This window comes from Bombus affinis, chromosome 9 (genome assembly GCF_024516045.1).
Source record: "Bombus affinis isolate iyBomAffi1 chromosome 9, iyBomAffi1.2, whole genome shotgun sequence".
NCBI classification, from domain to species: domain Eukaryota; kingdom Metazoa; phylum Arthropoda; class Insecta; order Hymenoptera; family Apidae; genus Bombus; species Bombus affinis.
The window spans coordinates 3,905,828-3,930,880 of record NC_066352.1 but is presented as its reverse complement, the minus strand read 5'-3'; the positions used below and the strand labels follow the sequence as shown (position 1 = coordinate 3,930,880).

The 25,053-nt window shown below is 33.9% G+C and overlaps 1 protein-coding gene across 1 annotated transcript; it reads right to left on the bottom strand.

The window, feature by feature from the left end:
- Positions 1-6,934: 6,934 nt before the first annotated feature.
- LOC126920045 (uncharacterized) lies at positions 6,935-13,307 on the bottom strand. The gene is made up of 2 exons (XM_050729927.1): positions 11,898-13,307; positions 6,935-10,753 (listed from the first exon to the last, which is right to left on the bottom strand). Exons 1-2 carry the CDS (start codon positions 13,305-13,307, stop codon positions 10,607-10,609), a joined length of 1,557 nt encoding a protein of 518 aa, XP_050585884.1. The 3' UTR covers positions 6,935-10,606.
- Positions 13,308-25,053: the final 11,746 nt, after the last annotated feature.

Here is a 25,053-nt window from a genome sequence, read left to right as displayed (position 1 = left end):
TCTCTGTTTGAAGATTATTCATTCGCATTTTATTCACGATAATTATTTCTTCCTTTCTTCCTCGAACTTCCTCCTCGACGTATCATTTCTCTTCTACCATTGAATATGATGTCTCCAACGAAGATGAGTTCCAATGTTCCTTTAGCTTACGTTACGCGTTTTCGTTCGCATCTTAACTTAGCTTTTCCTCCTACTGACGCACATGTTGCGTCAACGCAATTATCTACATAATCGTAACACCTATGAAAAACTATCACGTTCTTGTTCGTTTGCATCGTTTCAACAGAAGATTTAACATATTTTGAAGATCAAAACAGATACAACATGCAACGAACCTCAAGAAATACAGACATTCTTGACAAATACACCTATTGATAACATCAAGACTGAAGTAGCTGTCGAGTAATCCAATGAATTACATAGCAATAGATCACCATTTTCATATTTTTCTGGATATCACTTTCAGCTATTTCAATGATACGAATAACTTACACGATTTATAGTATCGACATCGTATAGATCGATCTACATTAATGTGAATTACAATTATTACGTTGTCCGGAAAGTGTCTTTCTTCTGTGTTGAAGTGGTCACCACTTCTAGGAAAACTCCACATCTGGTCTTTTTAGTTTTCTCAAGCGCTGAAGCCATCGACAGCATATAGACAAAAGAATAGCGGGAAGGCAGACCATAAACAGTAGACAGGCGACGTTGGCTTTGGGGTTTTTCAGTTATAAGGTAACACTGCTAGCGTGCGGATCTGGACCAGCTCAAATTGTATTCCTACTTATTATTACACTTCACTATTAAATCAAATATATATTTTGTACCTTACATTTTATCCACGCGTTTTTCTCTCTTTATACACCGAACAACCTCAACATTTTGCAAACGTGTTTTTTACAACAGTGCACCTTCATACAAACGTGAAACCAAGTCTGCGAAATGTCGCGGTGTTTATCTCATCAGAATAAAATGGATCGTACGTAATTCGACAAAATAATATAAAACAAAAAATGTTGTGCGTCTATTATTATATTTCCTCATAAAACGAAAGATACTTTTCGGACAACCTAATACATTTGAAGTATATTACGATAAGCGTATACGCCACGCGAAGAAAGATGGGAGGAGATTGCAAATAGGTTTCAAAAACAAACAAATTTCCATCGTTGTGTGAATACCATTGATATAAAATCCTCGACTGCTTGTTCATCTACCGATAGATTCTGTCTGCGAATTAAGAGTCACAATATCGAGGATGATTGATTTTCATTGATCCAAAGGAAATTGCGTAAGGATCAACAAAAAAGATATAGATATAGAGTGATCGAAGTCAGTATTGTCCAGGGATGATGCCCTTGGACGTTACTTGGCCCCGTGTGCCGGCATAATGCCTCACCGTAGAATCCATAGAGGGATTGCTGGCTCTGTAATCTGCGCGGTGCCTTTGTGCCGGCTGAATAAGGAGATCTGTCGCGCCCTCGCCGTTCAACAGGGACCATTAAATCCGTGAAGCTGATTTTTCGAAATTCCCGCTTCCGCGATCGGCTCTTTAAATCGTACGTGAATTCCCCTGTTCTTTTGTACGCGTAATAAGGCTTACGCGTACTGCGTCGTGTTCCCAGAAGGTTCTCGTTAATTTTTCTCGCGCGGACTTTCTTTCTCATTACGTTTTAAGAATCCTGGAAGATTATGAAATTGAAATGATAAATGACGCGAATGCTAGAAAAAGTTAAGATTTCTTTTTGTGGAAGAAAAGAAGATACGTGGCCATTACGAGGCTTTTCACCTTCTTAAGGGGGTGCCCCGAATTAGAATGTTCTAAAACAGCGTCTTTTTGTGACTTTTTTTAGAAGGGAAAGAAAGAAATGAAGTTATTGAATTTTGAGGTATGGTTATATATATATTTAACGAATACAAAAAAATTGTTGTTAAGTAAAAGGAAATATAAAAAAGGCAGAAAATAGTGTGAAATTAAAAATTTTGGCGGGTCTAAAGAAAAAATGTGTTTTATAAAGAGAAAAAATAAACTTTAAGGTGCTATAACAATTATTTAAATAAACTTTTTGACAAACTTCTTTAGTTCATCCAGAAGAAAATATATAATAATTTAATCTTCTTTTGGTTTTTTGTTTCAGTCAAGAATTACAAGGTAGATCTTTCACACCGATTGAAAACTGTAGCTCATGAAATAGGCTTGGAAATCTGTTATAAGATGTAGGTATTTTGGTAGGAACGTTAGAAATGAAGATCATTTTTCTAGGAACAAAGCGTATTGACGCTTATGAATTAGAAGAATTAGGAATTAGAATTAAAAGATAATGCTTGGAAGGATACTTTACTGCTTATAAACATCTTCAACTTCTTTTGATGCCTATGTCAAGATAAGCCTGTTGACTACGACATCACGTTATAGAAGGTAGCTATCGGTGTGCGGAAAATGTATTAGATCGTGTTTACGTTTCGTCGAATCCTAAAGGAAACATTTTTCCTATACATACGAAGAAAGTATATGGATAAGTTATGTATAAAAGTCAGTACACTAAAATTATTGAATCATTGAAAGTTCATGATTTTCATACGATATACGAAACGTACGAAATGTACAAAGATAAAAATATTCTTCGAACCGTGTGAACTTCTGGTAATTATTCTTTCTTATCTTCGATAACAACATCTAAATTAATTTGGACGTTCGATCTAAACGAAAGCACTATGTACTTTATTCTACATAAAGCTCCCTCTCCTTGGTTCCTCTTTTGGGCGACAAGAATTCGATTTTCTGTGCATTTCTAGCACATTAACGTAGTCAAAGGATCACACCGGTATTCGTGAAGGTCTGTGCCAGTGGAAATCGAAGTATCCACTTACCTATCCTCGGCCTCTGTTCTTGTTTTTCCTCTTTCTATCGTAGATCGATCGATGAAACGGAGAAGAAGCTACGATTCGAGAAAGGTTAGATACACCTCTTCCAAGTATCCGAGTGCGCCACTGCAGCAGCAAGCAATTTCGTAATTTTTCTTTCGTGACTTTGTCATCTTCGCTTTGCTATTCGTCGGGTCGAAATACAATTTCCCCGGCGCGATGGATAAGAAAGCGTTGGCAAAAGAGAGACGAAGACGAGTGCTCTCTTGAGTGTAGCAGCATAGTCCTTTTATCGACGTGTCTTCGAAGAATTTTCAGAATCGCTTTCTCCCGTGGGAAGCTCTCCCTTGCCATGTCACACATATCTATCTCCACACGTGTGATCGTGTGTGCTTATGCGAGCTTCTTCCTATGGTGTTCATGTCGATTCGACAAATTTTTCCGAAAAACCACTTTCTCTCTGTGTAGAATGTAGAAGATTTTTTAGGAATTATCTCTCATATATTTTTTATATATAATAAAATATTGAATAATTGATTTATATAATATAGTATTTTAGTTGAGTTGTTATTTTTTACATATTTTTATGTAAACCTGTTCTCATGGTATTTATACTGATTTGACAAAATTCCTGAGAAACTATTTTTCTTTCGCGTTGAGTGAAATTTTCTCAACAAAATTTTATCAAACCTTGAACCATGAAGATCTCACAAGTCAGTTAGTACTGTTATTTTTAATATACTTTTATGTAAACCTGTTCGCATGGTATTTATACTGATTTGACAAAATTTCTGAGAAACTATTTTTCTTTCGTGTTGAGTGAAATTTTATCAACAAAATTTTATCAAACCTTGAATCATAAGGATCTCATAAGTCAGTTAGTACAGGCGGAAGAATTGATGTCTAATTGGAAAGAGGCAACAATTGCACTCACGCTGCTTTTTGGTAATTTCCAACTCTTAATAAAAGGACAGGCGAAACTTATGAAGTCATAAAACGAATCTATAAATGAAACATTTATAAAACGAAAACTCATGAAATGAAATTTATGAGATGAGATGAAGCTTGAAGTGAAATTTATGAACTATATAATAATTTTGTTTTTCACGTTAATACAATAAAAAGCAAGTTCCATGGACTATTATTAAAAGCGTGAGAGATAAATTAAGAAAAGGAGAAATGAACAAGGCGTTACTATAGAAGCGATGGAGGTCGAGTACTATTTGAAAAATTGTATTTGAGAAACGGTCGTGCAAACAGAAAACGGTGCTTTTATCATTAGGTAAACAATGGCAGCTATAGAGCACGATCCGCGATGCCACAATATCGCCTCGATATCTCGTAAACGACAAACATCTGTGGGATAATAACTGTAAAAGCTTTGGGAAAGCACATCTCAGAAATCTCTGCCGCTTCTCGGCACATTGGATTTCTCGGAAGAGAAATTTTCGCCTCGAGCATTCCGAATATCTCCTTGATTCACGTACTCGTCCTACAAATCTGTTATATACGTGCTGTACAATGCTATAGAAAGGATGACGCGCAGAGAAATATTTTGCAATCGTTTTAAAAGCTTATTTCTTTCAACGTTTTTGTTAAATTTTTCTATTTAAAGAAATAATAATTTTGTATAAATAACAAGTTTTTATTTTTTTCCTTCTTTCGAAGCAATTGAAATCTACGTATTTCATAGTGTGAGATTTTGCAATCTAGCTGAATAAAATTAAATTTTGGCACACAGTATGGCCACATGATTAAATAAAATTTATTATAAATCAATCATAAGATTGTAGTTTATGAATTGATATGTGTAGTGATCGAATGAGAAACAGCGAATGAGAAAACTATGTAAATTAATCTTATTTTGCATGAACAAAATATAATTATTATCGCAAAAAACGTGTATTATCTGCTTCAACATTTTTTAATCATCGGCATAGGGAGAATAAATATCACCGTTTTAAAATTAAAAGTTACAATTCAATCAAACTTTACTTTTACAATGAAACTGCACGCTACTGTACATTGTTCAATAGGTATTTTATTATTTAGATAATGTCGATCTTCTAAATCAACTTCCATTTTCCAATCTCTGCTTTAGGTTTTTCGCGATATTAAAACAAACATTGACAAAATCGTTTATATAATTATATTAGCATACAACAAAATGAAAGATACAACAAACGCAAATTGTTTTCTTGAGAAGTCTGGAAAAAATGAAGTTTTCTCTTAAAATTTTGTTTTCCCCTGTGAAAAACAATATAAACTCAATTAATTATTAATTTGTCAATAGTTAATTTAGTTACGTCTTCATCCGATATTTAGTGGATACTTCTTTATTTTTGATTACTTTTATTAATCTGTTAGACACACTGTCCTCTAATTGATCTAAAGTTTTGTTTCGAATATTCTCCCTCGTGCATTTTATTTTATTTTTTAACTTCAACGATATCTTCCATACGTGGCTTCTCCTGATCGTAAACATTTCTTGCTAGAATTCCCCATGGATTTTCGATCGGTTGCAGATCAGAACTGAATACCGTGGTAATCTTGAAACCATTTTTTTATAGTGGCGGTCGTATGAATAGGAGCATCGTCAGGTTGGAAAATTGTCTTTTGTCTTCCATTTCAGTTATGAAAGCCATTAATTCGCCATGTAACATACCCCACATCTTATTATGTTCAATTCACGCTTTATAAAAACAATTTCACTTAACATATCCAGCAATGACCTGTAGTTTCTTGAAAATATCGAAGAAACAATGCAGAAAATGTGTTTGAGTTTATAATCGAAGAGTGTTTGTAAACAAAGCTGTAAGTGCAAAAATAGAAAACTTTTAATTTTGTATTGGAAAATATTTCAGATACCAATGAAAATACCATGGTATAGAATTTAAGCGCAACTCCCCTATGAAGAAAATTATAGAAAAATACTTTAATTGTTTCTTGGCCTTTGTTTATATCATCTGACTAAATGAATGAAACATTGAATTTTCTTTGCAAATGATTTTGTTTGCAACAGATGCGCTTCTCTTTTTCATGAATTTGGACTACATTAACGCATAAGCTTTCTTTTCTTCCCGAAAAACTTGTTTCTTGGCATTTTCAGCGCTCTTCGATTACTCACAGCACTTTAAACAGTAGAATTTTCCTAAAAATTCTAAGAAATTCTTCAAAAATTCTCGAGAGAGACACACGTGTGAACATTCCTTAAAATGCCTTAAAATTTACCATCAAACGAAAAAGGCAACTTGACTATAGAAAAGTTTAAAATGAAATCAACTGGCGAGAACGAGATTTGTCATTCGCGTGAAATCGCTTTCACGGAGGGCACGCCGGCTTTGGTTTTATTTTATCTCGGGGTATTAGAGCACGATTGCCTCCGAAGCCGAAAATTGCTTTGACCCGACCCCAACCGTGTCTCCGTTCGTCACCAGACTTCATCCATCCTTCGACCATTCTCGAAACATCCCCATGGATCAATTGATTCTCTCCGTAATATTTCTTCGGGACTCGAACTTGCTCTTCTATGGGATATTAACAAAAATCAGGGACCTTTGTATAAGAATCCGTTTGATTTTCAGCGGTTGTTACGCGAAAGTAAATATGAACAGTGTGTCAGCGCCGTTGCTTGGCCTTCCTTTGATAGGCAAATATCATCAATTTTTATCTATCTTTGCAAACTTACAACATTCGTTACATTGGTTTGATTTATGGTGAAATAAGGTGTTCTGAGTTATTTCGAAGAATGCATTGTGTTGTATTGTAAAATATCAAACGTATCTAGAAGATGATATCGCTGAATCTGAATTTAATATCTACAGTAACTTACAGAAGCATAATACTTGAACACTTTTATGAACATACACATTACTGTCTCTGTTATACGAAACATTGAAAAATTCCATTGCACTTTTTCACGACACGTAGTTATCATATTGATAAAGTTTGAGACCAATGCTGGAACGTACAATACGTATCTACGTGGGAAATAAAAAGTAAGAAAATGTTTATTGCAACTACATATATATGTTGCGATGATCAGAAATGTATTTAAACGATCAATTAAATATTTCTTACATTAATAAACCTCGGTTCTAATTTTAAGACTAAGGATCTAAAACAATTATTCATACGTATGTATTAAATAAATGTTTTGTAATTTATACGTATGTATTAGGTCGTGCGAAGAATTTCTTTCGTTTTATAAGGAAATAATGGATGCACAAGATTTTCCGTGTTATATTATTTTATCGAATTACGTATGATCAATTTTGTTCTATCAAACTAAAGATCACAACTTTCGAAAGATAAGGTTTCGTGTTTGTATAAAGATGCGTTGTAAAAGACGTGTCTGCAAGAGAAAAACACTTTCCGGGTAAAACTAATATATATATATATGTACATATTCATATTGGTTGTAATTTTTATCGATATAATGTAATTAAATTTCAGAGAGTGTTGCACAATACACGTAAAATAATAGTCACAAAAATTGTCTACTTTTAAAGATGCATATATTCTTCTGAATTGATCTATCATAATGAATTTGATAATTCTGATAATAATTCAAAACAATAGATAATACATAATACATAAACCGAGTAAAATTCTCATATTCATTGGCAGGGTACGCATACATACAGACCTACGTTAAATAGCAAGCGTTCCCAATGAACTTGTGGCTGGGTACACGGATGACGAGGACGTCGAAGATCTCCAGTGTGTCCCACATAGCGGATCTGAGATTACCGTGATATTTATTTCTCCCTTTGTATAGACTCTCTCGCTGCGACAGAACGAACCGGTGTGGGCATATATACCTATATCAAAGAACTCTCGGGAATTAGATATCGTAGACTCGGTGTAAGATGCTTTTCCACGGCTGATCCTCCTTTACGTGAATGCGGATTTCTCCGATGCTTGAATCCAACCGCCGTTCTACCCTAACCACCCCACCTTCTTCCAGTTCTTTTCTTCCCTTCTCTGTCTCTTTCGACCCGTCACCAAGCGTACTCCGGTAATTATGCTCCTTTCGATCGTGACTTTGATTAAACCACCACATAGGCTAAATGGTCTGGTTGCCGTTGCTTTTGCAGTTTCGTGGATAGCGAATTAATTTGTGAGAAATTTAAGGAGGCGTCGGATATTACAGGTTTTGCTTTACACATAAAAAATGTAACGACGCCTACAGATATTGATTTTTCATGTAATAAGAGCATCGTTGGAAACCTAACGTTTGCGTTCTTAGTGCACAGTCATTAATCTTTTGCGCTTTTAAATAAAAAATATAGAATAAGATTGTCAAAAAGAGGTGATACGCTTTCGAGAAAATGGAATTAAAAAATACGAAGTAATTAATATTAGTGTCCAGATACCTATAGTTAGGTATTAATCCTAAGTGTAAGTATTAATCTTTGAACACATGTATTTCTTTTCGCGAGAACTTGCTTTAATTTTACCTTTTGAATTATCTAACTTTTAACTTAACATTTAATTATCTAGCGCTGGAAATATGTCTAAGAATTCATGAATTAGAATCTCCTTATAAATATAAAACCCAAAGACTCGAGTACAAATTGAATGCAAACTCCGCCTTCATATCAAAGGATTACATCACCGACATTCTAAAATACCCAAAGAAACTGAGTTTTACCACGAAATCTAATTTAAGGATAACGAGGCGAGATGGTCGCTAATGATTCATGTGCTAATGCGACATAAGGCTGAAATAAATAAAAATGTGTCTGTCAATGATATTAATAAATTGGCAAGTTATAAATTCTAACAATTGAAGATTATAGCTCTTGATTCTACAATCGTACAATTTCACGTTAAACAAGATAATTTGAAACTTAAAAAATTCCATTCGATTTATCGCCGAAAACATTGCTATCATTCAAACGCTGCTACAAACACATGCAACTTGTAACCTGTAAAATGTCGTTAATGATATTAATTTAGTCATGCAAGAGGGTTCGGTGGGTCATAATCAAATATCTGTAACTTTTCTTCATTCTACGCAGCCGTACTCGCAATGATCTCCCTTCGGCATCAAGGGGATCGTGAAACAATTTAAATACGTCAAGACCGTTTTGTATCACGAGAACCAAGAAGGACAGAGACCGGAAGTGAAAGAGATGAAGAGACTGTGGACGCGTTCCGGTGAAAGGAACGGAAAGTAATTTCCAGGAAATGACCAGCGTTCAGTATCCAAAGCGAGATTTCTTTTGATCGGTAGCGTCGTTCAGTAGCGACGTCAGTTTTTCCAACAGACTTTTCCGGACCCTTCGTTTAATAGAGAATTGGTTGCCCCGTTGTCTATTGATGTTGGGCTACTGATACACAGAAAGATTGAGAAGAGAAAAACGTCGTAGTCTTGTACCTTGTCGATACGACAGAGAACGTGGAAAAGGCCAGTCCTGTCCCGTCTGTTGGTCGTTTATGCATTTCCGCTCGGCTGGCTATCGAGTGCTCTCTCGTTTCGTCGCCTTACCCTCAAAGGAAACCACATTACAAAGACGGTCAGCCTCGTCTAATGATGTGGTCGAACTTCTGTTGGACCAGTCTAGAATCGACGTGTCTCTACATTTTCATTGTTGCCGCGTCTCCGAGCACTTTGACTTTTCACACTTCTCTCACTTAGCGTCCTTTCACGGAACTCTGCTCTTTTATTGTTCTGTTTGCTTATTTGCGTGCTGCAAGGGATATTCGAAGGATCGTAAAGCGTCTATGCGTAAAAGTAATATCTATCTTTGTTGGCCAGATGGGTTTATGGTTATTCGATTCATGAGGTTGAATATCAATTGATCGATAGTAATGATTAGATTAGTTGTTATGTATTGTCATGCATGTGTATATGTCTTATGCTTCCTTTCAGCGTGGATTATGTCGTTACAGCTAACGTAAAGGTCATGTAAGTCGGTAGCAAGAAAAGATAAGGGAGGAACTAAAATGAATTGTGTCTAACAGACGATCACGTTTAAATCTTCTAACATTCCATCAAACGTTAGATTTAAACGTAATCATCAAATCAGACACAATTCATTTCCTTATGTGTGAGGTGCATTGAATGATGTCAGAATTTGGCTAGTTTAGAGAGCGTATGAAGTGTCTAATTGAAAGATCCAGTATAATGTCCTGTACTATTGAGATTGCCATCTGAGTAGATATGTCCGTATTTCGTACCAGTCCCCAGTTCGTTGTCTGTCTATGAGACTTTGAACTGAGGCTATTTCTTCGATGTCACCTTTTGAGGCAAAGCATCAAATTAGACAAGCATAAGTCCAAATGGGCTTAATTATATATAATAATTAATATATATAATAAAGAACAACGAGATATATTTATGAAAGGTGATAATCGATGATTAGCGGATTTTTATGCAAATTCACATTTCTATGAATATAATTAAAGTTAAATAGGAAACTTTTTTATTTACCAAATATTACAGATACTACTATACTCTGAATATTTCATACTACTTTGTAAACTGTTTACATTCTGCGTATTTTTTTACTTTCGAACTTCTCATAAATGCATAAAAATCTGTGGTTTAGAGTAAAAATCTTTATGATAAGAAACTTCTACTAATGTTCTATACTAATCTAGAATACTAACTCTGGTTAGTAACAAGTTCTGCGACTCAACGAAACTAGTTGAAATAATTAGAGGTCGGTAATTTCGTATCTTCAAATTGTGCTTTAAGGCGTGATACTTGTTCCGATTTCTTAGAAAATTATAAATGATCGATTTCAGAATCAGAGAAGGAGAACAAGGGTGGCGTGGAGCTACTTATGACCCAATCATCGTCGTTCTGCTGCGGAGAAGATTCGAATTTGCTGGTAGAGCTTCGTTTTGAAATGCATCCTGTTACCCTCTGTGCCTGTTGTTTTATCAGGTATTAATTATACATGGTGTCCATGTCCTTCTTTCGGTCATACGTTATCAATATATTCTATAGGTCGAGCTAGTAAAAAAATGCCATATAAAAATATTTCATTGAAAGCATTGTTAAAGAGCTGTAACAAAAAAAAAAAGAAGATGATAAATAAAATGGGCGGTAACGAACGTACGTTACTACAGTGCAACGCGTGGACAGGTCAGGAATGTTCAACGGGTAATAAATGAAAACTTCAAATAGTAATAAATTCAGTTTTTTATCGCTGCCAATCTTATATTGACAGGAACGATGAACATTTTAAAATGGAATTGTAGTTGGAGTTACAGAAATATACGATAGCTTCTGAATACTACCAAATGTAAATATTCCTAATCTGTTTTTTGTTATAACACTTTAACAATGCTTCCAATGACATATTTTTATATGACATTTTTTTTTTCTTATCTTGATCTATGGAATATACTGACAATGTATAGCCGGAGGAAATTGGGACACTCTATATTCTTTCTCGACACTATATCGAAAATCTATATTGGATAATAAATTTTTTCATAGGATTACATGACTGGAAATTTTAATTATTTTTAGAATTCACCTTTTCGATCGATTTATAAGTACGTATAGTATTGTTCATAATTAATATAATGATATAATGAATATTAGTTCCATTAGTTTCATAATGAATATTTGTTCTATTTCCAAATTCTATTTTATATACGATCGAGCATTCCAATTAAAAAAAATGATGAATTTTGATACGGATTTAATATTCATAAAATTTTACAAAATTTAATTCTCTTATTTCAGGATGTATATTTCGCTCGAAATAAATATAATACACAATATAAATTCTATAAATAATATTCTTACAAATATCGAAACATTTCTTAACATACATAAAATACTGCGGTTCTATAATTTGTATAATTTTTACATCAAATTTCACAATACTATACGTATACAAATCATGTCTGTTCCAAATTAATCCAACTTATCCAACTCAAAGCTTTCTCATAGCTTTTGAACTATCACTTAAAGAATTGTATAGACTATTATATAATCCTACGCTTAATCTCATTCTTCAATTCAAATATCCGCATCCAATATTAAAAAGCTCTAGACATACTTGTTGCCTATTCTTCCGTCGTTTACTCGTCTGCCTGTGTCTCGTAGAATTTTTCATCTTCCTCAATTTCGTCTTCGCCTTTCTCTCGCTTAGAATCAGATTCTCCGTGAACTCTTTTATCACAACATCGATCCTTCGATTAAGCGATTCATCCGAATAACTGCTGTCCGTGTCAAAATCGTAAGTAGGCAGCAAATCCATTTTTCTCACATAACCTCTCCACTCCGCTCTAACCTTCTTCTCGCTTTCCTCGTTAGGTCGTTCGTTCGACGTAATTCGAAACTGATCACGTGAACAATCAGTTAAGGTTTCAAAATCTAGAGATTCGGTGATCAATTTAGACGAATTCGAAAAGTTTGGCGTTGAGTTCCGTTGGTAACAGCACACAGTGTAGGAATCCATTGGGATGCGATCGAAAAATTCCCTAGTGTCTTGTAACATGTTGTCGTCTTTGAACGAAACGTCGTTTGAAAAACAATTGTCGTGGGACGATTGCAACTTTGATAAAGAAACGTCCCTAGCGGAGCAATACTCGATCGACGAGCTAGGACTGCATTCTTGCTCTCTTAACGAACTGCGATTGCAATTCAAGCTCGAATTTGCGAAACGGAATTTGTGAATGAAAGACGTACAGTTTCGGGAGGTTTGTACCGACTGTCCTGTCAATTCTTGCTTCGTTTTTTGGTGCTTCGTTGCCGACGCTGTCACCAGCATAGATTTCGGTTCGTTGGGGTAAATATTATGTAACGTGTATCGATAGTAATCATAGTGATTCATAGTAACTTCTGCAGAAGGTTGATCTATTTCTAAAATATCATTTGAATCCTCTGCATCGTGAAAAAGATCGTCATCGTGAAGCGAAAAATAATCATCATAGTCTTCTTCCAATCGTTTCTTCACGTTTCCAAGGATCATCACTTCGGAAGTTTTATCTTCGACCAAATAATTGTTCGATTTCCATGACACGTTTGAAGTTTCTGGTGAATTTACATTGGATTCAACGGGAACAGAATTTTCAAGCATAATTCCTTCTTCATCTTCTATACGGTTTGTACTATCTATAAAATACGTGTCGTTGCAAGCTATCGATTTAGATATATCGACGTCGTTCTCTATCCTGTTGTTCAACATTCTTTGAAGATCATACTTTTTGTTTTCGCTTAAGGCTTCTTTTCTTCTATTATACTTTCGCAGTATTTTCGTCAGATTATCGCTGGCGAAATTTGTCACGCAGCTATTATCGAAGAAAGTTTCTGGTAACAAATTAATATTTTTAATCGTTCCGCGTCTTTTAAGTTTGACAAACTTATTTTCTTTTCCACAAATTCTCGACGAATTCTTCGTATCGTATTTTCTCGGCCTTTTCTCTGTAGTGTCGTTTCTGTGTTTTCTTGATGCTATTTTCTTCATATACCGAGTTCCTAGCAATTCTAAATTTGTCTTACTCCTTTCGCTATCGAAATTCGCGCGGTCAGTCGCGAAGATTGTCTTAATGTCTTTAGAAGACGATGTGTTCGTTGAAGTATAATTTTCTGTTTGAATATGTTTAACATGCTTTTCCGATTTTATAGGATACGATCTGTCCGTTTGGCAACAAACATTTTTCTTTGACTTTACGATTTGATTATTATAAGATCTGTTATATGCGGTACGACGAGAATTGTATTCGCTTTCCGATACGAATTTTGATTTTGTCACTGTATAATCTGATTGTCTGTCATCGATTTTATCAGCAACGAACGTATTATCGTTACAAGCATCTTTTTTCTTCTTTGCGTTTTCTATAAATTGGCACTGATCGATGCGCTCATCGTCGCATGGCTCTAGTTTGCAAGATTGTTTCTTCGAAAAATTGCAATTGTGTAATACCTCGCAGTCGTGTGGTGAATGTACATGTGTGCAATGTAGCGTTGTATTATGTGACTTGTAAGAAAAGGAGAAAATGTACCATGAATCACAACCAATTACGTTGGGACTGGTTTTCCATGAAATGCTTTGATATCTGCAAATGCTTTTAATTTAAATCATTTAATTGTTAGATAGTACAAATTTAGTTATTTAATCGTATTAGGTAAAATAATAATACTTTCGCTCTATGAATAGTTCGTTATTGGACTTTGATTTGAGCGGATATCTCGAGATTGTTATTTTTAGAAAGAAAAAGAAACTACTCTTAGCAGGTTAATAAAACAGATTAAACTGAAAATACCTGTGAATAAAGCTAAGATAGCGCATCAAAATATTCTTGATAATAGCTATGCCCCAAAATTGGTGAGTATTTTTATTATTATTGTCCTGATGATCCAATTTTAAACCGATCGTGACAATTTTTGGTATTTTAGGTATGAAATCCATACAGTCCTTCTTGACTGAAAACTTTTCAGAAATATAATAATCGTCAAAGCCTTGGCTACTTAGACGTTTTATGACAATTTCCGGACACCATCTTTCGTAGCTTGTTTTACGTGGGAGACAATGATCGTATCGTTGAAAATCGCTCTTTATCCGATCGATGTAAAGGAATGCCATTCCAAATGTGTTCAATTTTCATTACTATACCGAGAAAGATATAATATAAACAGCTTTTTGTCTGGTTTTAAAAATGATTGATGTATATAGTTATAATTAATTAAATCAAACATAAGTATGACCAATGATAATCGTTATAAATATCCGTTACATATATGGAAAATATTTTATATAAATTGACCGTACTTATCAATTTTTCAAAACGCGCAAAATGTCCCTCTTTGCACTCTATATAATTTTGTATAAAATTTCGATAAATTTCTATAAAATATAATTTTTTCCTAAGTCAATTCAAGCTATATATATATACATATATTACTATAAATATAAATTAAAGCTGCTGCAGTAATAAATTCAAATTTATTTAATATAATAACGTACGAGTCACATGGTCTTTTTATCTTTAGATTAAGAAATTAACATATACTGAGAGATTGCTTGAACTTTTCAATGTAATCTGTTTTATCATGAATATTATAAATATGTTAATAAATGTGCTAATATAGCAGACAGCGAACACTTACAATGAACGAAATGCATTCCTGGTTTGGCATTTAACTAAGTTTGAGGTTAACCAGGAATGAATCGATGAGATCACATTTTGGCCATTATCAAATTTCCAATTAGGTGAATGTAATCCACTGTGACAAATGAATTTGCGCGGATCGTTTTGGGACAATGCGTTTACATGAAATTCTGTATAATTGACCAAGAACTCGCTTATCAAATTTCTGTCTAATCCGAGAAACGTAAATAGTATGATATGACAGAGCGGTGAAACAACAAAATATCCCGCTATAGTATGTTGAAATTATTGACGCAATCTAGGACGGCTATTCGGGGCAGAAAATTTCAATTGCACCGAATAATTGGAAATAACAGTGATAAATGATTTTAATTTCATTGAAACTCTCACATCTAATTTGCGGCAAGATCGCTGTATTATTTATTGCTATGGAAACGAATAATAACGATTGTACTCAATTCTCTTGGAAACGAAGTTTCACGCATAATAATCGAGTAATTGAAAATGATAAACAATGTAAATTCGAAAAGAATAAAAATTGCAGGCTTTATCATTGAGAGGAGACGAAGAATGCGATGGAAAGATGTTGTGAGTACTACAATAATTTATTTTTGTAAATTCCAAATTAAATTATTTTTGTAAATTCCAATTTAATTTATTTATGTAAATTCCAAAAGAATGAAAATTGCAGGCTTTATCATTGAGAGGAGACGAAGAATGCGATGAAAAGATGTTGTGAGTATTACAATAATTTATTTTTAGCTTTTGAAAGAAAAGATGGTAAAAATGAAACTATAACGTAAGAATAAATTTAATCAAAATAAAAAAGCAGCTTTCAAATGACAAATAAGGAAAGGGCAAAAATTAGTATAAAAGGAACGAGTCGTTAATTCTTATCGAAGATCTTCAATCGTTTATCATTTCGTCTCCTCGATTATCGTGTTAGAGATATTTGTAAAAATAATCAATTCAAAACATTGATCCGGAAGCATAAAAGTTTGCAAAATGTTTAGTCATTGGTCGCGCGGTTGATTGTATCGAATCTTGTGAACTAACCTGCAGGGATACGCGACGGCTAAATGCATTTGCGTCTCTGTAATCAAAGAGCCATTATCATGCTGGCAAAGGAGCTAATGGAGAGCTATGAAATTCCCTCCATGAAACTGTCGACGATCGTCGTGATGTTAAGTCATGTGTAATGGAATGCTTCATCACGTAGCCCAGGTAGTTAGTACACGCATTTAATATACCTCACCTCTGTTCACCGACCTACGTTCCTTTTCTGCTGTACCAGCTAAATAATTACGCACGTTACAACCCCTATCATGCACCGACTTATTAATTTTCCAAGGTAACAATGACATTTGGAAACATCTACCTAGCCCTCTTATATCCTGATGTTTCTCATATTTTTATCTATGCATCTAATAGTAAGTTATAACTAAATATATTGTAGCATGTGTAGTAAAATTTATCTATTTCGCAGTATTTGCATTAAATACCTGGATGGATTAAATACCTGATGATTATCGATAGTAATAATAATCCGTCAAATAATATGAATTAATTGCATAATTACTGGGCGTTTTTTTTGATTAAATTTTTGTAGCATATTATCAAGTTAAATTCAAGAAATATTAATTCTGGAATATGGAGTATCCGAAGAAGGAATGAAAAGGAGGCTGATTGCAAAGGCAAGATACGGAAATGTGGAAGAAGGAAATTGTTGTTGGCTGGAAAAAGAAAATTTATTGTATGTAACTTAAAGACACGCATTTTAAGACACTCGTTAAAAAACTGCCATAAATTAGATTCTAGAGTAGTAAGCTAGAAATAAAGGGTAAAAATATAGACAGCGAACTAATTGTAAGCCAAGGATAGATATGTGATAATATGTAAATTAAGTAGGAAAAGGTATATAGATTAAGAGAAATAAAGTTATACATGTCTAATTCGTAGATTAGATATAAGAGGGGACGTGTGTGATGGTGTAAGCGTTGTATGGGAATAAGTGACAGTTGGATATATGTAAGCCAAGTCCTTTTTCCAAGTTGTGAAGTTGAAAAAATAAATGCATATCGTTATTATCAAATAACTTACGTTGTTAATAAAACATTTATATTAATAAAACTATTTTTATTAGTATTGTTATACGTATTTAACTATTTTCATTACATAAAACTTAGTTACATAATCCAAAATCGTAGCCTACGATTAAAAAAGAGGCAATAGTATTATACAGTCGAAAATGTTTTACCAATTTACATTTACCTTAAAAGGTCATCCTATATGGTACGATATATACAATATTTCCATTGCATCTTTGTTGTTATTTCTGTATTCAGAGGTAGGATCACAATAGCTATTATTTTATTCTTTGGATAAATCTATCACACCGTTCTAAGCCGAAAAATCTTTATTGCACTTTCTTACATGGACTAAGAATAAAAACAAAAGAACATCTTAAACCTATCGATTAAATCTATCTTCTAGTTACTATTTATTGTAACTAGCGCATCTGCATATATAATAGATGGCGAGCGCGAACTCACGTTGTCATTTTCAACAATCTTTAATCAGGTAATTTATGAGTAATTTTCAATATGATATTATTTTTAATCATAGAATAAAATGTATACAAAAGAAATATCTTGTACCATAAAGAATAGTAACATTAACAGGCATGTATTTTTCTACATTTTCCCCTTTGTATAATTGAAGTTATCAAAAATATTGCATCACAATGTGCAAACGCAGATGAAAAAGGTATCAGGATACTATCGTTCACGGCAGAATAATCCGTAACGGGGCTGAAAATTTCGGACAAGTTGATTTCGTGACGAAGCAACAAGTGCAGGATGGAATGGGGGATAGCGGAAACGAGGGTGAGGAGGTAAACGGAGGGAGAATGGGAGAAAGAAAGGGAAGCAAATGGAACACCGTGAGAGGAATAGCCAAAGTAGTACGAGTAAAGAACTGAACCGGCACGAAATCACCTGACTTTGATAGGCGTGCGAGCCCACTTTTATTTTACAACATAATCGTATTTCTTTTGCATCACGTAACCACTTTACAAATGAATTAACGCGATTGATATGCGATTAAATTAAAATACGTTCTCTGTATTTCATTCGAATCTCCATATAACATGTGTGTAGGTATATGCTGACTAAAATGAAAGCAACCTATTATTTTAAATTTGAAGATACTTTTTTTATTTGAAGGTATAATCTTTTTAAAATTAAAGAATTAATTTATAAATACGTTGCTTCGTAATTTTGGCGTGAAATGACGTTTCTGATGTGTCACTATATATATCACTCTTGTATAGAAGAAAACGCATCGTTTTTCCATCAATCGTAGCTTTTTCCATAAATTGCGAATGTTTACGTATTTATGGAAAACGTGAAAGTGTACAAATATACAGAGCGCAGACAGAATACCGTAGGTCGAGGCACTCGTAACTCGTTTACTGTGTGAGTTCTTTAAAGACTAGCCATAATGTCTGCACATACCCAACGCGTTGAATAACAAACGTTGACAGTCGTACAACTTTCAAAGTAATATTGTTCAAAGCTGGAAACTTGATAGCTGCGACGATAGTTTTCTTTTCAATACTTCACAGCACACGATAATTGTTGTAACTACGAAGCATATCTTAGCATTGAATAATTCGTATCACGTAGATCGTAGTGATTAGTAAGTCAATTCCCTGGTCCTACTTAAAACGATGACCATTCTAAAACTACTATGGTTACAATGGATACGTGTGACGAATTAAACATTTGAAGACCGAAATGAATACACTCATAAGAATCTATACATGTACATATTTTATTTCCACGATGTATTTACCAGAACGACAGTTTGATAGAATACGCATTCAGTGTAGCCATAGCCTTAATGATAGAATATAATGATCATAATGTTAAGTATAATATATAAGGAACAACCGAGCACAGTAGAATGACCGTACAATAATCAGACGCTTTATAAAGTTATGGACTAGTTCTACTGTTCAGATCTGATTGGTTTATATTACAGTATAGTAAAATTGTCTTGACATAGTCTTAAAAATAGGGAGCACGTTATTTCAGTGTTTATTTCTTATTGAATGAAATAGACACATATATCAATGGATTACCTACATATAGATCAAAAGACGTCTCTTGTCCCTACATTATTCTCCATTAACTACCTTTCTTTCATTTTCAATTCGTAGTTTCCATAAAGTATGGAAATTCGCTCTTCAATTTCACCTAATGGTTTGTTATCAAATCCTACAAGCTATTGCGATACTGGTACTTCGTGTTTCAGCGTGAACGCGATGATTGAGGTATATTACGAGCCCTAGGGGCGTAACATACAATACAACAAATAGAATACGATTTCCCGTTATCAACTCACATCGAAAAGTGAAATAAAGGATGTATATTCTAAAGAAAAAGACACCAAGGCAGGGGTACCGCAAGGAAGCGTCTTAGGCCCAATATTATACACATTATACACGGCCGACATACCAATATCTACCAACAGCAAAATACTGACATTCGCGAACGACACGGCTGTACTAGTCAGGCACACTAATCCAGAAACAGCGGCCACATTACTATAAGAACACATCACAAAAATAGGATAATGGCTACAAGATAAACAAATAAAAGCAAGTTAACAACAAAAGGCAAGTTAAATACCTAGGACTCCATTTAGGCACATAACTTACACGGAAGCAACATACTAAATCAATTATAGACAAAATACGGATAAAAAGAAGACAAATGTACTGGTTAACTAGTCGAAGTTCTAAACTCAACATAGAAAATAAATAAAAAATCTACAGAACGATAATAAAGCCAATTTGGACGTAGAGAATACCACTATGGGAGACAAGAGCAATGAGCCACATAAATAAACTAGGGTCGCTACAATCGAAGATACTGAGAACAATAGTCAACGCCCAATGGTATGTCAAAAACGAGGATATACGATTTATAATGTTCAATACTTGGATAATTCAGGGATCGATCCTTAAGTCTGAAAATCGAGTTTATTGTAACAATACTTAGATAAAATACAGAATTAAACAACAATTAATGATAATTAATAATAATAAATAAGAATAAATAACAAAGCTTTGTACAAAGTCTACCTGAAAATCGAGAATCGATTTTCCACGTCTTAAACTACCACTCTTCTTCGGTCAATCTTCAAAATTCTAAATAATCCTTTCTTATAATCGTGTCTATTTCTAACGCTCGAAATCGTTCCTCTTCTCTCACTGTCCTTCTGTGAACTGACTGTTTGGCAAATCGGTTGTTCGTAACGACAAATAAGGTCGCATTGTCCGTTAAACAGAGAAAGTCCCTTTGTTTATCCGCGTTTAAACTCTTAGGCAGTTTACATACGTAAAGACTTAAAAATACCAACGGTCAAAGAAGAAATCGGCAGAAGAACGGCAACACATCCAAACCAGCTGGTTGCTGAAGCGAGCAGAACTCTCATAGAAGGAAGACTAAAAAGAAAACACCCCACTGACCTCACTAAAGAAATGAAATAGTCAAACTCGAAAATGGTATTCCGCTGCGGGTAGCCACCCACATGTTATTTAGCAATTAAGTTAGAAAAATTTACCAAATGTCCAGCTGGACAAATTGTAAAGTACAAATTAAATAATAATAAAAAAAACATCGAAAAGTAGTATCTTGGGCAGATTGCCTAAGAAATATCGGGTGAACCATAAACAATGTTGCGAGAAAGCCTAAGTCCTTTTTTTTTTTTTTTAACTTTGTTTATTAATTCCAGGATTTTTACATATTTGTTTTTACATGGTTTTTTTCCAGAATAAACGCTGAATTCTAATTGTAGGGTGGTACAGGCAAAAGTACCGATACGCGACGGTACGACGTAGCCATGCATTGTTACATTTTTTTTTTTTTTTACGCCTATTATTGTAAGTTAAATTTAAGCCGCTGTTGCGCTGTGCTTATGTGCGATGTTTTAGTTTATGTCCTGAAAGCCTGGACGCAAAAACAGGACAGTTCGCTAGCCTATTAGGGGGGGATGGGAGGGGATGGACTGGGAGGGGAGGGGAGAGGTATTCTAAAGAAAGCCTAAGTCCCGATAGGCCAAAAGGGTCTGAAAACTTCAATGGGTCGAGCGGCCCATCAATGTGTCGTTGGTTCTTCAGTTGAATAGTTATGCGAAAAAACGGTCTACGTGACCATAGCCGCGGATGGTTGTGGAACACGTACATGGTGGGGCTATGAGAAAAGACAAAGGGATGTTTAAGGGAGAAAGACGAATTAACAGGCAGTCGTGAGTTGAGAAGTTAGTGTCGTCAGCATTGTCGAGGAGAATGGTCCGCGTGAAATAGAGTGTTGGAAACGTGGTGAAGAGAGTTACGAATTAACTATTTAGTTGTCTTAGTTATAGCACGTTACTATATTTAGTTCATGTTAAATAACCATCGTTTTCTGTATAATCTATTGTAAATAGATCTATAGATCAATAAAATTAACATATAGGATAGAAATCATTGGAAACCCTAATCTCTAATATTTCTAAATAAATAACAAAATTCTACATGTATTATATAATACACGATAATAACCATATAAAGAAAATAATGTAATATTAATTATTTACTATAGTTACTAAAAACATGAAAAGAAAGTAATAGCTGCTGTCACCGAATTAAACATGAATTACACGTATTATTTTCTTTCTACCCTTCCATTTATAATGTCCAGTATAATGCTACATAATGTATTAGATTAAGAATGAGGTTGCACTTTATATCTAAATAGAATCACTGAAAATATATCGAGCGATTATGAGATACGAATATTCCCAAATAAAGCAACTCTCGAATTAGTTTAAAGCAAGAAATAATAATTTCTCTTTTCTATATACATGAAATCTTACCTTTTAAAGTGGTATCTTTTTTTAAGATGTTTCTTAATTTATCAGGAGAAAATATAATAATTGTTAGTAAGTAATTGTAAGTAGTACTAATTATAAATAAATAATATGCCACTAAGTATAATGTAAAACGGAAATAAGTATAATTATCACCAAATGTTCATGTAACTTTGACACAAGTTCAACGCAATAAACAGATACTGCTCCTACTGTTACAAGAATTGTTTTACTTTTGATGTCTTTTTTTTGCTTAAAAATTTTCAGGATCTAAACAATCCGTTTTCTCTCCTGGTTCCTTTCCTTTTTTCTTTATGCGGGCGATGGTTTTCTCGAGATAACAAAAAAAAAATGCAGCACCGTTTCTCACGACATTCAACGTTTAGTGAGCAACTAAGCTCGCTACAAACGAAATGTGTTCAGACTTTTTATCAGGATCGACACGGCGCAAAGTTTGAGGACAAATGCTTCGTGCAACCTCGCTCATGGAAGAAGAAAAAAAAAAGTTTTCCACGGCACGAGATACCAAGCCGAGTGGTGCAACCTCGGTTTACTTCGTTTCGTGTCATTCGATATCTGCGTTTCGATGTGGTGTGCGCTTTAATGATTCCCACGACCAAGTGGATCTCAATTATGATATGTATGCGCTTAACCTCTCAACGAGCTAAGTTTTCTTCGGTTCAACCGACGAAAATTATGAAATCTTTTCGTAGTTAAGAGGCACGAACGATGAAAATGAGTATAAAGGAGGAAGACTGGAGGGGGTCGGTACATTCAGAAGAAAAAAATGTGTAAACGATAGCAAATAATATTTTCATGATCCATTTGCATATTTAGATTGAACATTATATTTTTGATCAAGGGAAAACTTGAATTTTATAGACAAACGGGAAACATGTTGAAAGAATATTTTGTTTTATAAAACATGCAGAATGTCTCGAGTCCTTCTATTTATCACAGGATTGATATATTAATATTAATTGTTATATTTATTTATGTATCTTAATAATGTCATTTTATCGATCTTATATTTTCTAGCTGTTGTTCTTATCTTTTTATTCTCATTTACGGCTTCAAGTACAGCATCTCGAAAATTATCCAGGTGAATCTTAGGTATAAATTTACACCACGTCTATTAAATTCTACAAATTTTCGTCATAATTTGTTTGCTACAGATAACTATCACAGATTGGAGTTAGATTGCTTTGAGGAGGTATAATGTATATTATATATTTCATATTTCTCAAATCTACCCAAGCATACAATCTTAAAACAATAATTCGATTAATCTGGAACTGAAAGCGTCGTAAGTTGGACTGTGTAGTATTGAACGCATTATACGTAAAAATAATTGATATTCCATAAAAACCAATTCCATAAAAGCTTACGGCTCGCAGTAAGAAAATGCACATCCTCCGATAAAAAAATGTCAGATCAACAAATTTGTTTGAAACAAATACTACTCAGATCGCTCTATATTGTAACATACGATTCTCTTTTATCCATTAGGTGGGAAATATGAAAACTCTGCGAGGATTTTCCAGTCTGCCCAATACGTCTTTTATATGATAAAGTATATTTTACAATTAATACTAAATATCATCAAAAGACGCGACTATTCTTGTCTATCAGAGAATAAATTTTATAATAAAATTAAAATAAATCCTTTACACTAATCCTTTTCACACATCAGCAACTATCATAATACTTTTTTATATAAAATAAAAAACACGTCGACCGATGTATAAAATGTTATAATGTTATAATGATAGGAATAATTATGTTCGATATTAAGAAATTCACGATAAGTGAAACATCGTCTACACGAATGTAGAGCTGTCACCAGAAAGCGAAATTCTACTGATCGTCGTTATTTTTTTTTTTTTTTTTTTTTTAACTAAGGCATTCGAATAAAATCTGTATCTTTAAACAAATATATATTCAATGAAATACTTTCATACGACAAATATAAATTAACCATACATATCGTACACGCGTATCTTTGTTACTTTTAATCAAGCGTTTATCGTAATATGAATACAAAAGTTGTCGAGACAATCACAGGTTAAATGAAATCATATTTACACGAATCGTTGCGTTAATCTAGCGATCCTGAAATATTCAAACGTATCCATTGGATGTTTTTCAACAGCAGCGAAATTGTTCATTGCTCGGTTTAATAGCAGGTTTCTGGGTTAGCCAGCATTTATACCGCTCGCGGTAGCATTGTTCACGATGTTATCCCTATTTTCTTTTTTCTTTTCGTTATCTACATCGGCTCGTTCAATAAATTACAGCGTACAGGTCGGAGAAGTGTAAGCGCGAATAATATAGTCCACCCTCGCATGTAGATTACGTATGCAGAGCGTAGAATGGCTGCAATGCCAAGCGATTTCCTAAGAATTTGCTAATTGACTGCTCGTGCTACTGCCACCGCTCGCGACACTCCTTTATTCGATACTTCACGGAGTTTTTTTACAGTCGCCGTTTCTTCTAAGGTCACGAAATTGATTCCTGTCGCCTTTAATATCACTCACATTGCCGAGATATTAATGGTAGATCGGTATTCCGGCCTTTATATCGTTATAAGACAAAGATATTTTGTGAAAAACAGTATTATAGGATAAGCATTAAGTTGATAAATGCACACACGTTCATCGTTCATAATGTTTGATTTTAACATCGTTTATCTTATTATCGTTTGATCTTTTATATTGGGTTGGCAACTAAATGATTGCGGATTTTGTCATTAGGTGGTATTGACAAAATCCGCAATCACTTAGTTGCCAACCCAATATTATTTTCGCTGTTAGAAAGTTAAGGGAAATTAATCGATATCTGGGTTTCTAACTTTTTCAAATGTTTCACTTTAAACGGTTACAATTCGAAGATATTTTGTTGAAAGCAGGTCAAATTTAGTGTTCATTCGTTTTACTGCCGCGAATAGAACATCAAGGAGCTTAAAAATGCTATTTCAAATAAATTCTTGGTATAATTCTAGGTTTTGAAACGTCCAATTGGATATTTCATACATTGCAACCCAATACATTTCAGAAAATTATTTCACGTTCTTATGTTTATATTATTGAATCCTTGTATTTTTCAATATATTTTTATGATGTATATTCCCAACATATTTTTCTATAATTTTCCTACAGGTGAGAAAGAATAAACGCGAATGCG